This window comes from Scyliorhinus torazame, chromosome 18 (assembly GCF_047496885.1).
Source record: "Scyliorhinus torazame isolate Kashiwa2021f chromosome 18, sScyTor2.1, whole genome shotgun sequence".
Taxonomy (NCBI): domain Eukaryota; kingdom Metazoa; phylum Chordata; class Chondrichthyes; order Carcharhiniformes; family Scyliorhinidae; genus Scyliorhinus; species Scyliorhinus torazame.
This window is the reverse complement of record NC_092724.1, coordinates 28,814,289-28,827,796: the sequence shown is the minus strand read 5'-3', so window position 1 is coordinate 28,827,796 and position 13,508 is coordinate 28,814,289. Positions and strand designations below refer to the sequence as shown.

Here is a 13,508-nt window from a genome sequence, read left to right as displayed (position 1 = left end):
ACCTATCGGGGGAAGCTCACATTCTCCAAGATTCATGAGGTAACCCACTGCCCCCAGCCAATAGGATCCGAGCAGGTTACAACAGAACTGACTTTGAAACAGCTACCTTTCCTCACAGAATCAGGTGTTGTGATTCTTCATTGGGTTTTCTTTTTACTTCACATGGGTCTTTATTCCTGAACCCAGGCTGACACATATCTAAAAATGCTGTTGAAGTTCTACAATGCTGCAACAATAATTTGTTGCCGTATGCTGGCACCCACCTTTAATTGAACACATCCCTTTTTTATAATCTTTATTGTCACAGGTAGGCTTACATTAACACTGCAATGAAGTTACTGTGAAAAGCCCTGAGTCGTCACATTCCGGCACCTGTTCGGGTGCACAGAGGGAGAATTCAGAATGTCCAAATCACCTAACAAGCACTTCTTTCGGGACTTGTGGGAGGAAATCCACGCAGACACAGCGAGAATGTGCAGACTCCTCACAGGCAGTGACCCCCCCCCCCCCCCCCCCCCCTGATTTCCAGCAATGGAGCCAATGGAGTCAGTGGCTGCAGTGGGATTCTCTGGGCCCACCGAAGACAGTGGCATTTTGCCCTGCCCTGCCGCCGGGGAACCCACCGTGGGGGATCACCTTCTGCGGGACACCGGAAAACGACCTGGACGGCGGGAAGGGCCGGAAAATCCTGCCCTACGACTGTAATCCTGTTTACCGACTTCATTCTGTACATCCCTCCAAACACCCGCCCTCACCCCCAGCACGTAATTTATTGAGCCATACGTGAAGGACATTGTCCACAATCTGTACTTCTGGTACCTTAATGAAGGCATAGCCTGTTCCATTGTCAGTGATGGTCAGACCAAGAGCATCCTCTGACTTTGTCACCTCCACTTCCTTCATTTGTCCTTTCACGTGGGCAAAGATAAAGTCCTCCAGTCCAATCTGGCCTCCCAATAATTTCTGCATCTCGACTTTGTGAGTATTTAATGTGCAGAAGAGAATCTGCAGAGACAAAAAAACGTAAGTACTTAAAATACGTCACAAACACTGTGGTAATGTGGTGTTCTTTAGAAAGATAAAGGTTTGTGTTTTAGCTATAACCTTTATACCATGTTGGGCAGGTGAATACTTATCCAGCCAGACTGGATAAATATTCTTTTTATAATTAATTTCTGCAGGACTGGGACAGGACAGGTGGAGAGAGCAGTTAATAAAGCACAGAGTATTAATAGAGGCATAGAGTATAGGAGTAAGGAGGTTACCCTGATCTTCTACAAGACCCTAGTTAGACCTCAGCTGGAATCTTGTGTACAGTTCTGGGAGGCAGACTATAGGAAGGATATGAACTCATTGGAGAGAGTACAGAAGAGTCTGCACGTTCTACCCGTGTCTGCGTGGGTTTCCTCCGGGTGCTCCAGTTTCCTCCCACAGACGAAAGACATGCAGGTTAGATGGATTGGCCATGATAAATTGCCCTGAGTGACCAAAAAAGGTTAGAATGGGTTATGGGGTTACGGGGATAGGGTGGAAGTGAGGGCTTAAGTGGGTCAATGCAGACTCGATGGGCCGAATGACCTCCTTCTGCACTGTATCTTCTATGTTCTATGTCTAAGAGGTTTACAAGATTGGTTCCAGAGAAATTTCAGTTATGAGGATAGATTGGAAAGATTGGGACTGTTCTCCTCGGAGAGAAGAAGGCTGATTGGATAGAGATGTTTAAAATCATGAGGGGGCTGGACAGAATAAATAGGGAGAAACTGTTCCCGCTCGTAAAAGGATCAATGAAAGGCCACAGATTTAAAGTGATTTGCAAAAGAAGAAATTGTGACGCGAGGAAAACCTTTTCACACGAGTGGTTCGAGCCTGGGATGCAAGGCCTGGGCATGTGGTGGAGGCAAGTTCAATTGAGGCATTCAAGAGGGCATTGGATGATTACTTGAACAGAAACAGTGTTCAGGGGTACAGGGAAAAGGCAGAGGAATGGGACTAAGTCATGATGCCAATTTGGAGAGCCGGTATGGATATGATGGCCTCCTTTTGTGCCGAAACAATGATTCTGAGAACTTCCTAACTTGCCGTTCCCAACAGCACAATGGGTGTACCTACACCACATGAACTGCAGCAGCTCAAGAAGACGGCTCACCACTACCAAGGGTAATTAGGGATGGGCAACAAATGCCAACCTGGACAGAGGTGCCCACATCCCGTAAAAGAATAAACAATCGCACTTGAAAATAAAGATGAGAGTATTTTGATAGTACAAATTGTAATAAGGACATTAATATTACATTACCACCCAAAATAATACCACAATGAACACTATTGTTATCAGACACAATTGAACAGCCAGATGTCAATATTGCCTCAGCCATAACATAAATTCTTAATATGTTACATAGGTTTATTGTGAGGCTATTTATAGTATTACCATTTCAATTTTATTAATGGTTTATCCTGAATCCATCATCTTTGATATCATAAACTGTTCTATGTTACAGCCCCTCAAAAAGTGACAATTAATATTTAAGAGTAACTTTCCCCTATGTGTGAATTTGAATCCCGTGAGTTTGCTAAAATTCAGGTCAGTCTGAAATCACTTTGGGCCCGATTCTCCGGAAAAATTTCCGTAGCGAGCGGGAATTGCCATGAGTTTCCCAGCGCTCGACCCAGTGAGGCCGGCAACGCTATTCAATATTAATTGGTCCACTTAACCAGGCCTCTCGGCTTCTCGCCTCAAATGCCAGCTCGCCAGCTGATTCACCTGGACCGTGCTCGCCAGCCCCTCGCTCACAAGGTCGAATAGCACTTAGGCTGCGCTTGTTCAGCCAACCCCAGCCAGCTCCCAACAATGGCACCGAGGAGACTGGCCCCAAGATTCGGGGATGCTGACCTGGGGAGGATCCTGGACGCGGTGAAGGCCAGAAGGGATGTCCTGTTCCCTGGGGGTCCTAGAGGGTGAGCCACAGGGCAGCCAGTGCTGCTTGGGATGAGGGGGCGGCAGCAGTCAGCTCGGGCAGTGTGACCAGGAGGTCTGGCCTCCAGTGCCGGAAGAAGGTCAATGACCTACACCGGGCAGCACGGGTGTAGTAGACACCAACGTCCCACCCACACCCCAAGGGAGCATCCCCTCAGGTGACCCCCAACCCTCCCTCCATCCCCTCCCCCTTCAGCCCTTCCTCCTCTCATCGCTTCAGCCCTCCCTCACTCCAACACACACACCTCCCCTCACAACTGTGAACCAAGCATGTGGTTAAAAATACCCTCTGAGAGGGCAGCATGTGGCGCAGTGGTTAGCACTGGGACTGCGGCGCTGAGGACCCGGGTCCGAATCCAGGCCCTGGGTCACTGTCCATGTGAAGGTTGCACATTCTCCCCGTGTCTGCGTGGGTTTCACCCCCCACAACCAAAATTTGTGCAGGTTAGGTGGATTGGCCAAGCTAAATTGCCCCTTAATTTGGAAAAAAAAAATAATTGGGTACTCTAAATTTATAAAAAAAGACAATGCCCTCTGATCTGCCTCAGGAAAAGCTTTCCCATAATCAGCCGCAAAGGGCCCAGACAGACAGTGCGGTGCTTGACCTGAGAATCCTCACCCACTTTGAGGAGCGGTCCCTGGAGGTGACCAGGGTGGCCAAGGACAGGACGGTCACACATGCGGAGATTGGCGGATGCCGCAGAGGTGAGGAAGCACCAGGCTCCACACGGAGGACCTGTCAAACGTGAGTACTGATCGCTTTATTGATCCCTCCCACTGACCACATGTCCATTCTCCCACAGGTCCTCCAGCCACCAGTGCCGGCCCATCCCAGGCGGCACCCTCTCCTGACTCCAAGGAGAACATCTCGGAAGAGAGCTCCGAGGCTGTTACAGTAGCGGCACAGCTGTCATCCCCACCCTCCACCAGCGCAGAAATACATACCTCGGTGGGACATGTTAGTGGTCAGGCTTCTGGGGCACAATCTGGTGAGCACCACACTGATGCTGATGCACATCAGGTGGAGGCAGGAACCCCCAGGTGAGACAGCGGTTGGAGGTCTGCTGGATCCCTGGACCCCGCTGGGTCCTAGCCTGATGTTGAGCCTCTGAAACAGGGTTGTCTGGAGCTGATGGAGACATTAGGGAGCAGCCCTCCGGGTCAGGAGCCCCCAGAGGACTGCCACCAGGGGCATCGAAGGTCCGGGACATTACCCCATGTATCCCCCCTCCGCCACACCAGGAACGCCCTGGCTACTCACTCCAAGCCACAGCGAGCCCCCCTCACTGGACCCCAGACTTTGCACCCCAGACACCCGAACTTAATGTCATCTGGACCAGGTGCTAGTCCCCTCCCCGTCACACTCACCCACCCTCCGCCTGTGGACATGTCCCCCCCAGAATTGTGTCCCATTCCTGGGTGTTCTGAGTTGGCTGCTGCGTCCATGGTGTCTCCTCCCGCAGTGTTCTGGCGCACTGACTAGGCATCAAGTTGTGATTGGAATGCTCGGCAATGACTCCCACATGCTACATGGCCCACCCACCACGGGAATACACTTGGGTTGTGTGAAGTGCTCACTTAACCATGATTACCCATTCCCTATTAGCGATAGCCTTCAACCACGCAGCCGGAGGCCTCGGCAGTCGGTGGGGGTTATGGGTGGTCGGTGGGGCAGACGGACAGGGACAAGGATAACCCCGGAATGGGTACACATGATCCAGGGGTTGGCATTGTGATGCAGTGAGCGGTTGCCCCCCCACCCCACCCCGTTGCCCCCCCCCCCTCCCCCCAACGTCCCCCCACCCTCCCATGGCAGCCCACCCCTGCGGAGGGTCCCTCGACTCCCAGTCGAAGGTCCACCATTCCCGCCGAGCACAAGGGCAGGAAGCCCACGCCCTCGGGCTCTTTGCCTCCAAGCAAAGGTGGCCACTGACCTCCTCATCTCGGCACAGAAGCCCTTCCGCCAGGTTCATATTTTTTAAAAGGAGTACTAATCGGCACCAGCGTGACCACTTGCTGGGGAGGCCATTGGATGACGGGCTGGCTCTTGTTAATTATATGGATATGGGGCTTAAGTGGTGATAAGTTGTCATTTATCTCAAGAGGCTTGGAATATAAAAGCAGGGATGTACTTCTGAAGCTTTATAAAGCATTAGTTAGGCCCCATTTAGAATACTGTGAGCAATTTTGGGCCCCACACCTCAGGAAGGACATACTGGCACTGGAGCGGGTCCAGCGGAGATTCACACGGATGATCCCAGGAATGGTAGGCCTAACATACGATGAACGTCTGAGGATACTGGGATTATATTCATTGGAGTTTAAGAGGTTGAGGGGAGATCTAATAGAAACTTACAAGATAATGAATGGCTTAGATAGGGTGGACGTAGGGAAGTTGTTTCCATTAGCGGGGGAGACTAGGACCCGGGGGCACAGCCTTAGAATAAAAGGGAGTCACTTTAGAACAGAGATGAGGAGAAATTTCTTCAGCCAGAGAGTGGTGGGTCTGTGGAATTCATTGCCACAGAGGGCGGTGGAGGCCGGGACGTTGAGTGTCTTTAAGACAGAAGTTGATAAATTCTTGATTTCTCGAGGAATTAAGGGCTATGGAGAGAGAGCGGGCAAATGGAGTTGAAATCAGCCATGATTGAATGGTGGAGTGGACTCGATGGGCCGAATGGCCTTACTTCCGCTCCTATGTCTTAAGGTCTTATAATTGGTTTCTTGCCACGTGACAGCGAGATCCCGATTTCGCCTATGGGAGCGGGCCAGTTGCATCCCGTTTTTGGCCTCTCCCGCTATTCACCGGCCTCGTTTCGCTTGAGCGAAAACATAACGAGGGTGGAGAATCGCGCCCTTTGTCTTTGTTACTGCAGGATTTCTGACACATTTTTATTCTGACGCCCTTATCTCTTCACAATGATTTCTGCACCTTTGCTTATTTTGTGTTGCTAGTGCCTCTGGGTGTTGACTAAACAGGTTGATGGGTCTGTTGAAGTAACGAGCAAAGGAATGTCATGTTGACATGTTGTGACTGAGCCTATAAACTGGGGATACCGAGTCATTTCAATCATTTAATCTCACTTCAGGCAGTATTGAGCCTCTCTGCAAGTAAATAACAGGGTTCAGCTGTTCCTTATGTGTTAACAAAAAACAATGCTTTTTTATATAATGGGCGGCACGGTACACAGTGGTTAGCACTGTTGCTTCACAGCGCCAGGGTCCCAGGTTCGATTCCCGGCTTGGGTCACTGTCTGTGCGGTGTCTGCACGTTCTCCCTGTGTCTGCGTGGGTTTCCTCCGGGCGCTCCGGTTTCCTGCCGCAAGTCCCGAAAGACGTGCTTATTAGGTGAATTGGACATTCTGAATTCTCCCTCAGTGTACCGAACAGGCACCGGAATGTGGCAATGAGGGGATTTTCACAGTAACTTCATTGCAGTGCCAATGTAAGCCTACTTGTGACACTAATAATGTTTATTATTATTATTCAAACGGGCCCATACCTAGGTTAAACAAAATGAAAATGTGTAGGGATTAGTACAGCTTAATTTTGGCCTTTTCAACATATAATTGCGGTTCGCACAACCAATAGTTTGAAGAGGTCATTATTGTTGCTATTATCCAGAGATGATTCAGTGGCATTGAGAAATTGTTTCTTTTTGACATTGTTTAAAGGCCTAATTTTGCTGCATCTGTATAATGTCATCCAGCACATTTATTATTCAAACAAGACAAATTCTAATAACACACGCCAATAATGGAATATGAAAGAATGTCAAAACTTTTACTTTATTTAAACTGATATCCTGTGCCTGATTTTTAAAGAAGTCTTTGGGCAGAATTTTCTCAATTTTTGGCAGAGTGGTACAGCGGGTAGGGAAAGCGGTGTTAAAGCATGCCGGCCCCGACAGTGGCGTTCTCCACCAGATCATTGTGCCCATAGCCGAAAAGAAGTGAAGGGGCAACTCACACGATGTAACGCTGGCGGTAAGGGCTCTAATTGAACACTTAGGTTTTAAATACCAGGGGAACTTTTAAAAAGGCTCCCCTGAACACCTCCCCCCCACCCCCCTCATCTCCACCCCGAACACCACCCCCTCCAATACCGCACCATTCTCCCCCCAACCCGGCACTCCCCTACGGCACTGCCACGGGGCAGTGCCAGGGAAAGCGCTGGGGGCAGTGTCAGGGAAAGTGCCACGGGGCAATGCCTGGGCATGACCCTCTCCCCCCTGAGCGATGCACTCACCTGAATCCCTCTGACAGCTTCTTCTAACCAGGTGCATGCCATGGGAGACTTGTCTCCAACGTGAATGCATTCTGTAACGGGGGGGGGGGGGGGATTATCAGGCGTGGAGGCCTGTTAATCAAATGTAAAGGAATTCCAATGAAGATACCAATATCGATCGCCTGGATTCCCGTTGTGCCATTGTTCCCTTGTCTTCAAAATTTGATGAACTCAACTGTTATCTTGCTCTTCTCCCCTTTGGCTATCTATCAGGGGAAGGATCTAAAAATTGTTGCCCATTCTGTAAGATCTCTTTTTTAGTGGAAACAGCAATAATCGAGCGAGTGAGGCAGAAAAAGAGAGTTGAAGAGGAAGTCCCATGTCTCAAATATCTTACAGGAGCTGACCAAGAAATTGATTTTGCGAAGGCCCCAGTATGGCAGGCAGGAAGTGGGTGCATATTTCCATATGGAAGAACTCCCTACTCCCCATGTTGGGTAAGAGTTGTTCTCTACCCATGCCCCAAGTAGACATTAGACCCATGAATGCTGACAGTCTTCTGACATCTCACGCACATGATTATCCCTTATGCATGAAATGATGCAGTGATTTTGAGCAGGTTATTTGAACACGGAGAGCCTCCAGACCAAGGCCAATTCTGTTCCAATCACATCTATCCACACTACTCCCAAATCCCTTCAACCCCTTTTCCTTCACCCGCTATCCAATCTTGCACGTTGACATATTCAGCAAGGTGAATTTAACAACCTTCCATTGTATGTGAAGAAGAAATTTCTCATGCTTGCTGTTCGAACTCATTGACCTGGATTCTCTATTCTGGAGACTAAGGGCGTGATTCTCTGGAAAGGTTTTTAAGTGTGGTTGCAAGCGGGAACTGCCATGAGCTTGTCGGCGCTCGGCACAGCGAGGCCGAGAATGCTAATCACATTAATTAGTCTACTTAACGAGGCCCCACGGGCTTCTTGCCGCAAATGAAGGCTCACCAGCCGATTCACCAGGACCGCCAGCCCCCCTTCCCCCACTAACAAGGTTGAGCAGCACTTAAACAGCACTTGCACAGCCAGCTCCGCTCAGCTCGCCTTGGCACCGAGTGGTCCGGCCCAGTGATTTGGGAGACCTGGGGTGGCTCCTCAATGCGCTCAAGACCAGGAGGGATGTCCTGTTCCTCCGAGTGTACCGGAAGGTGAACCACAGGGCAGCCAGTTGCGCCTGGGACAAGGTGGCGGCAGTTGTGAGCTCGGGGAATGTGACCAGGAGGACTGGCCTCCAGTGTTGGAGGAAGGTCAACGATCTACACCACAGATGAGCTAGCACCAAAACCCCCCACCCCACTCCCGAGACCTCTCTACCCCCATGCAAGCATCCACCCCCCCAAACCTCCAAGTGGCCCCCAACCCTCCCTTCACACTCCCTCTCCCTTCAACTCCCCACCCCCATCCCTTCCTTCACACTCCCCCCACCACTCTGAACCACGCGTGTGGCTAATGATTCCCTCTCTGTGTCTCCGCAGAAGAAGTTCTCCCACAATCGCCAGGAGAGGACACAGACTGGCGGAGGGGTGCCAGACATAAGAATCCTCACCACCTTCAAGGAATGTACCCTGGAGGTGACTGGGATGGCCAGGACAACGCGGTCATCAATGCAGAGGTCAACGCACGCCGCAGTGGTGAGGATCCACTGGGACCCACCCAGAGAACCGATCACACGTGAGTTGTTATTGCCTTAGTGACTAACCCATCCCTCCCACTGACCACATGTCCATTCTCTCACAGATCCTCCAGCCAACAGCAGGTAGGGGCAGGAACCCCCAGGCGAGACAGCAATCGGAGGTCTGCTGGATCCCAGGACCCAGCTGGGTCCCAGCCTGATGCTGAGACTGTGAAAGTGGGTTACCCGGAGCTGATGCTAACGTTAGGGTGCGGCCGGGTCATTCAGAGGGAGATGTCAGCGACACTCCAGCAGGTCCGTAGCTGATTGGAGGAGACCAGTGGCTACGGGTGCAGGAGATGTCGCTGGCAATGCGTGGCACCGAGGCTAACATGCGTGGCGACCGCAGTGGAGAGCCTGGAGCACGACGTCGGCACCATTCCCCACCTCCGCTACACCCAGAGCGCCCTGTCCTCACACTCCAGTCCACAGCAGGCCCCCTCACTGGACCCAAGACCCTGCATCCCAGACACACGCACATAACGTCACCTGGACCGGGCATTGGTCCGCTCCCCATTGCACTCACCCACCCTCCGCCTGTGGACATGTCCCGGGAGCTGTGTCCCATCCCTTGGATGTTCGGATATTGGCTGCTGCGTGTGTGGATTTGCCTCCCGCAGTGTTCAGGGACAGTGCCCAGGCATCACGGTCTGATTGGGATGCTAGGCATTGACTCCCACATGTTACATGGCCTGCCCACCCACGGAAATCCACTTGGGTTGTTGTGTGAAGTGCTCACTTAACCACAATTGCCAATTCCCTGTTAGCCTTCAGCCGCACAGCCAGAGGCCTTGGCAGTCAGTAGGAGTGATGGGTGGTTGGTGGGGCAGACGGGCGGGCAAGGATTTCCCCCAAAACAGGTACACACGATCCAGGTGATGACATGGTGGTGCCATGCGCGGTTGCCCTCCAGCGCCACCCCCTCTCCCCCTCCGCATGCCGGCTCACCCCTGCAGAGGGCGCCCACCCTCCAAGCAGAGAGTCACCCATCTCCTGCCGAGCACTGGGGCAGCAAGCCCAGCACCCCGGCGACTTTGCCTGTGAGCAAAGATGACTACCCACCTCCTTGGCTCCCTGCAGAAGCTCTTCCGCCAAGTTCACATATTTTAGGAGGAGTACTAATCGGCACTTGCTGGGGAGGCCACTGAATGACAGGAGGCCGTTGGATAAGGGGTGGCTCCCGTTAATTGCATGGAAATGGGGCTTAAATGGTGATAAGTGGTTTCTCGCCACGCTAGAGCGGGATCCCGATTTTGCCTACAGGAGCGGGCCGATTGCCCGCAAACTGTTTGGAGCCTGGCGCGGTTCTCGTTTTAGGACTCTCCCGCTATTCACCGGCCTCCTTTTGCTCAAGCGAGAGTGTAACGAGGACAGGGAATCTCGCCCTAAGTAAAGTAATCTTTAAAATAATCTTTATTGTCACAGCTAGGCTTACATTAACACTGCAATGAAGTTACGCCACACTCCGGCGCCTGTTTGGGTACACAGAGGGAGAATTCAGATTGTCCAAATGACCTAACCGCCTGTCTTTTGGGATATGTGGGAGGAAACCAGAGTACCCGGAGGAAACCCACGCAGACAGAGGGAGAACATGCAGACTCCAGGCAGACCAGTGACCCAAGCCAGGAATCGAACCCGGGACCCTGGAGCTGTGAAACAACAGTGCTAACCACTGTACTACCGTGCCGCCCACAAGTGCTGCTGCCAGTGGTGAATCACAGTAACTGCGAGCAAATCATGTCATGCAAATGGGCCAACGTGCAGCCCACATACAACCCGCCCGAGTCCCGCCCCGCAAGCATCTGATTCGCTGCGGTTGGGATCCACCTTCAGAGCCTGACCAGCTGGAGCAGCTTTTAAATGTTCCACTCAGCACAGACTGTCACTCCAGCCAAGAAGATGGCTGCACGGAGACCGGCACCAAGGTACCTGGATGCTGACATTGAACGTATGCTGGATGCTGTTGAGGAGAGCAGGGACACCCTCTTCCCCGGGGTAGGGTGGAGATTCAAGCCTGCTATACTGAATTAGACCAGGGAGGAGGTGGCAGATGCAGTGAGTGCTGTCAGCCTCATCAAGCGGCAGCAGCCCATGGTTTCTATCAGAAGCAAAATAGTGCACAAGCATAGAGACTATTATTGCCAATATGGCAGCCAGGAAGTGTATCTCCATTATGAACTAGAAGTGCATATTGAAAAAAAGAATATTGGTGATCAGTGATCATGACTGAAACAGGTTTGTACATGAAAATGAGGGCCTAATGCCTGTTTTAGGTTCTCATTGCATGATTGTTTATCCTGAATCAACTAGCGCTGGTTACATGCCCTCAAGTTAACCAGGCCTCAACTTACAAGGTACATTTTACAAAATGCTCACGTGAATATGGAACTGTGAGGACCAGGAGTGAACCTCCCAACGCCACAGTAAAAGAGCCTGATCCACCTCTGCTCCAGCTGTCAAGGTTCCCACTGTCGTGTTGTTCACCCTGGGGTAACACGGATTGCACACAATGCAATTAACTGATCAAGTATACACCAAACGAAGGCGTTGGTTCAATATGAGATTTATTGAACTCTAGTAACAAAACACACAGCTGCCTGTGGGTTGACTCTCTACTACCCTGAATAACTAAAGCTAACTATCTAGACCAGGCTAGCTCTGATCCACGTGTAGAAGGTGTTGAATGATTTGTACACCTTGACTATCACTATAGTTATCACCAGTGGAAAGAGGCAGAGTGCTGATGCCTCGTGTGTTTTATAGGTGGAAGCCCCCCTCTGGTGTCCCGTCTTGTGATTGGTCGTGTTCTGTTCTGTACATTGATTGGCTCACCTGGGTGTCTGTCACTGCCTGCTTTTACCTCATGATGTGCATGGGTGCATATTATGACCCCCACCACCATTCTTCATGATTAATTCCCTCCCACTGCCACCACCCCCCATTCCCCACCCACACTCTCATGCCTCTGCTTGCGAGGGCCTTACCGTAGCTCAATTTTCAAGCCAGCTCTGTGAGTAAGGGGTAGCTTTCCCACATCATGGAAATGAGGCCCAAAGCCTAATATTAGGCCGACTGAAGCCTCACCATTCGGGCAGAGGGATCATAATTTGGACACCTCCTCCACCGGCACCAAAATAGGAATTTCAAGGCCGACGTGCTCATTCGGTATTTCTGTTTACTTTTAGCCGTGGCAAACCCTCCACTGAAACCATGGAGAAGGAAATATCAGACATCGAGTGCTGCCAGCAGTGTTCTAGGCGATGTATTAGCAAGTGTAAAAAATATAAATAAAACGGACTTCAAAATCTATGTGAAACATTCATAAATATCTACCATGATATCCACTGCTTGCTCTGAAATCTAACTAGCACACAATGACCAGTTCCCAGAAATAACCCCTCCTTAAAACCTTTTGGAGCAGTGTTGGACATTACGCACAAAAAGGAATTTAGTTCCGACAGGCACAGTATTTTGGTATTGAAGCAAAGAGATTAATCCACAGCTGATAAAGAGTACCAGAAAAGGCCGGCTTGCTCTCCCTACTGTACGTACGCACCTCTGTTGGTGGGATCTCAAAGACCTCTGCGATTTTGGCATACAGTTCCTTAACATTGGTGAAACCTTCAATCCTGCCGGTGGGGCTGCCGTGAGCCAGCTGTGTGTGAAATGTCAGTCTCGGCCTGAGGCGTGGGGGAGCAGGAGGAGGAGGGGGAAGAGGGACCCCGGAGTCTGCAGTACCGTGTCTCTGCCCTTGCACGGTGGGACTCATTTGGTTTTCATTGGTGACTCCGTTCTCCATCAGCCTGTTCTCTTCTAAATTTGTTGCCTTTTTACACTTTCTCCTGGATCCACGCAGCATCTTCGTCCGGGAAAGTAGAATTACCTGCGTCTGAATTAAAGATGACTTTGCCACACATTGGGAGCCTACATGAGTAATATGAGACAACCCAGCACAAAACCTTGTACATATCTGACTGAGTAATCTCATTAATGTAAAAAGAGATGCTACAGTATCCTTTCATTAGAACGTCAACCACAGTATTAACTGTCAAAAGACAAACTACATCTTTGTCTTTAGAAAGCGTCTAAAGATGACCCTGTATGGATTCAGGAGCAACACCCGAATTGATGCAATGATCTACGAAGGCAACTTCTATGATGATAGAATCATTTGGCGCAGGATTTCTTTAGCCCGTTAAAGAAGCTCATTTAGCAGAATGTCTTCTCTGGCAGTATCCATGCTTGTGTGTGTAGACAGCACTATTGATAAGATAGGGGTAAAAGGGGTTAAGAGGCAGTTGATCTTATTAGGATTAGCTATCTTGTGATGGCTGGTTTTCAAAGGAGAAAATAAATGTTGCAGGAATTCTTTTCAATTTAATATTTCCCATCTAATAGGTACCACAGTCAAGCAAAGCCTTTTGAATTTTATTCCTTGTATTCAGGTTAAGTTGCCTGACACGTTATTGCCCACATTTAACTTTGTTTCCATCATAGCTTCGAGATTCAAAACAAAACCCACATCCAAGCAGGCTTTGGGTGAGTGGGTAGTAGCTCATCCGCTGCAATAGGAAAC

The 13,508-nt window shown here is 50.4% G+C and overlaps 1 protein-coding gene across 1 annotated transcript in view; it reads right to left on the bottom strand.

The window, feature by feature from the left end:
* Window positions 1-12,791, bottom strand: part of LOC140394788 (PDZ domain-containing protein GIPC3-like) — a 90,794-nt gene extending 78,003 nt beyond the window's left edge. The window contains exons 1-2 of the mRNA XM_072481984.1: window positions 12,489-12,791; window positions 820-1,005 (exon numbers count right to left, since the gene is read on the bottom strand). Coding sequence (XP_072338085.1) covers window positions 820-1,005; window positions 12,489-12,791 — 489 coding nt within the window. The remainder of the gene's footprint in view (window positions 1-819; window positions 1,006-12,488) is intronic.
* Between the last annotated feature and the right edge of the window lie 717 nt (window positions 12,792-13,508).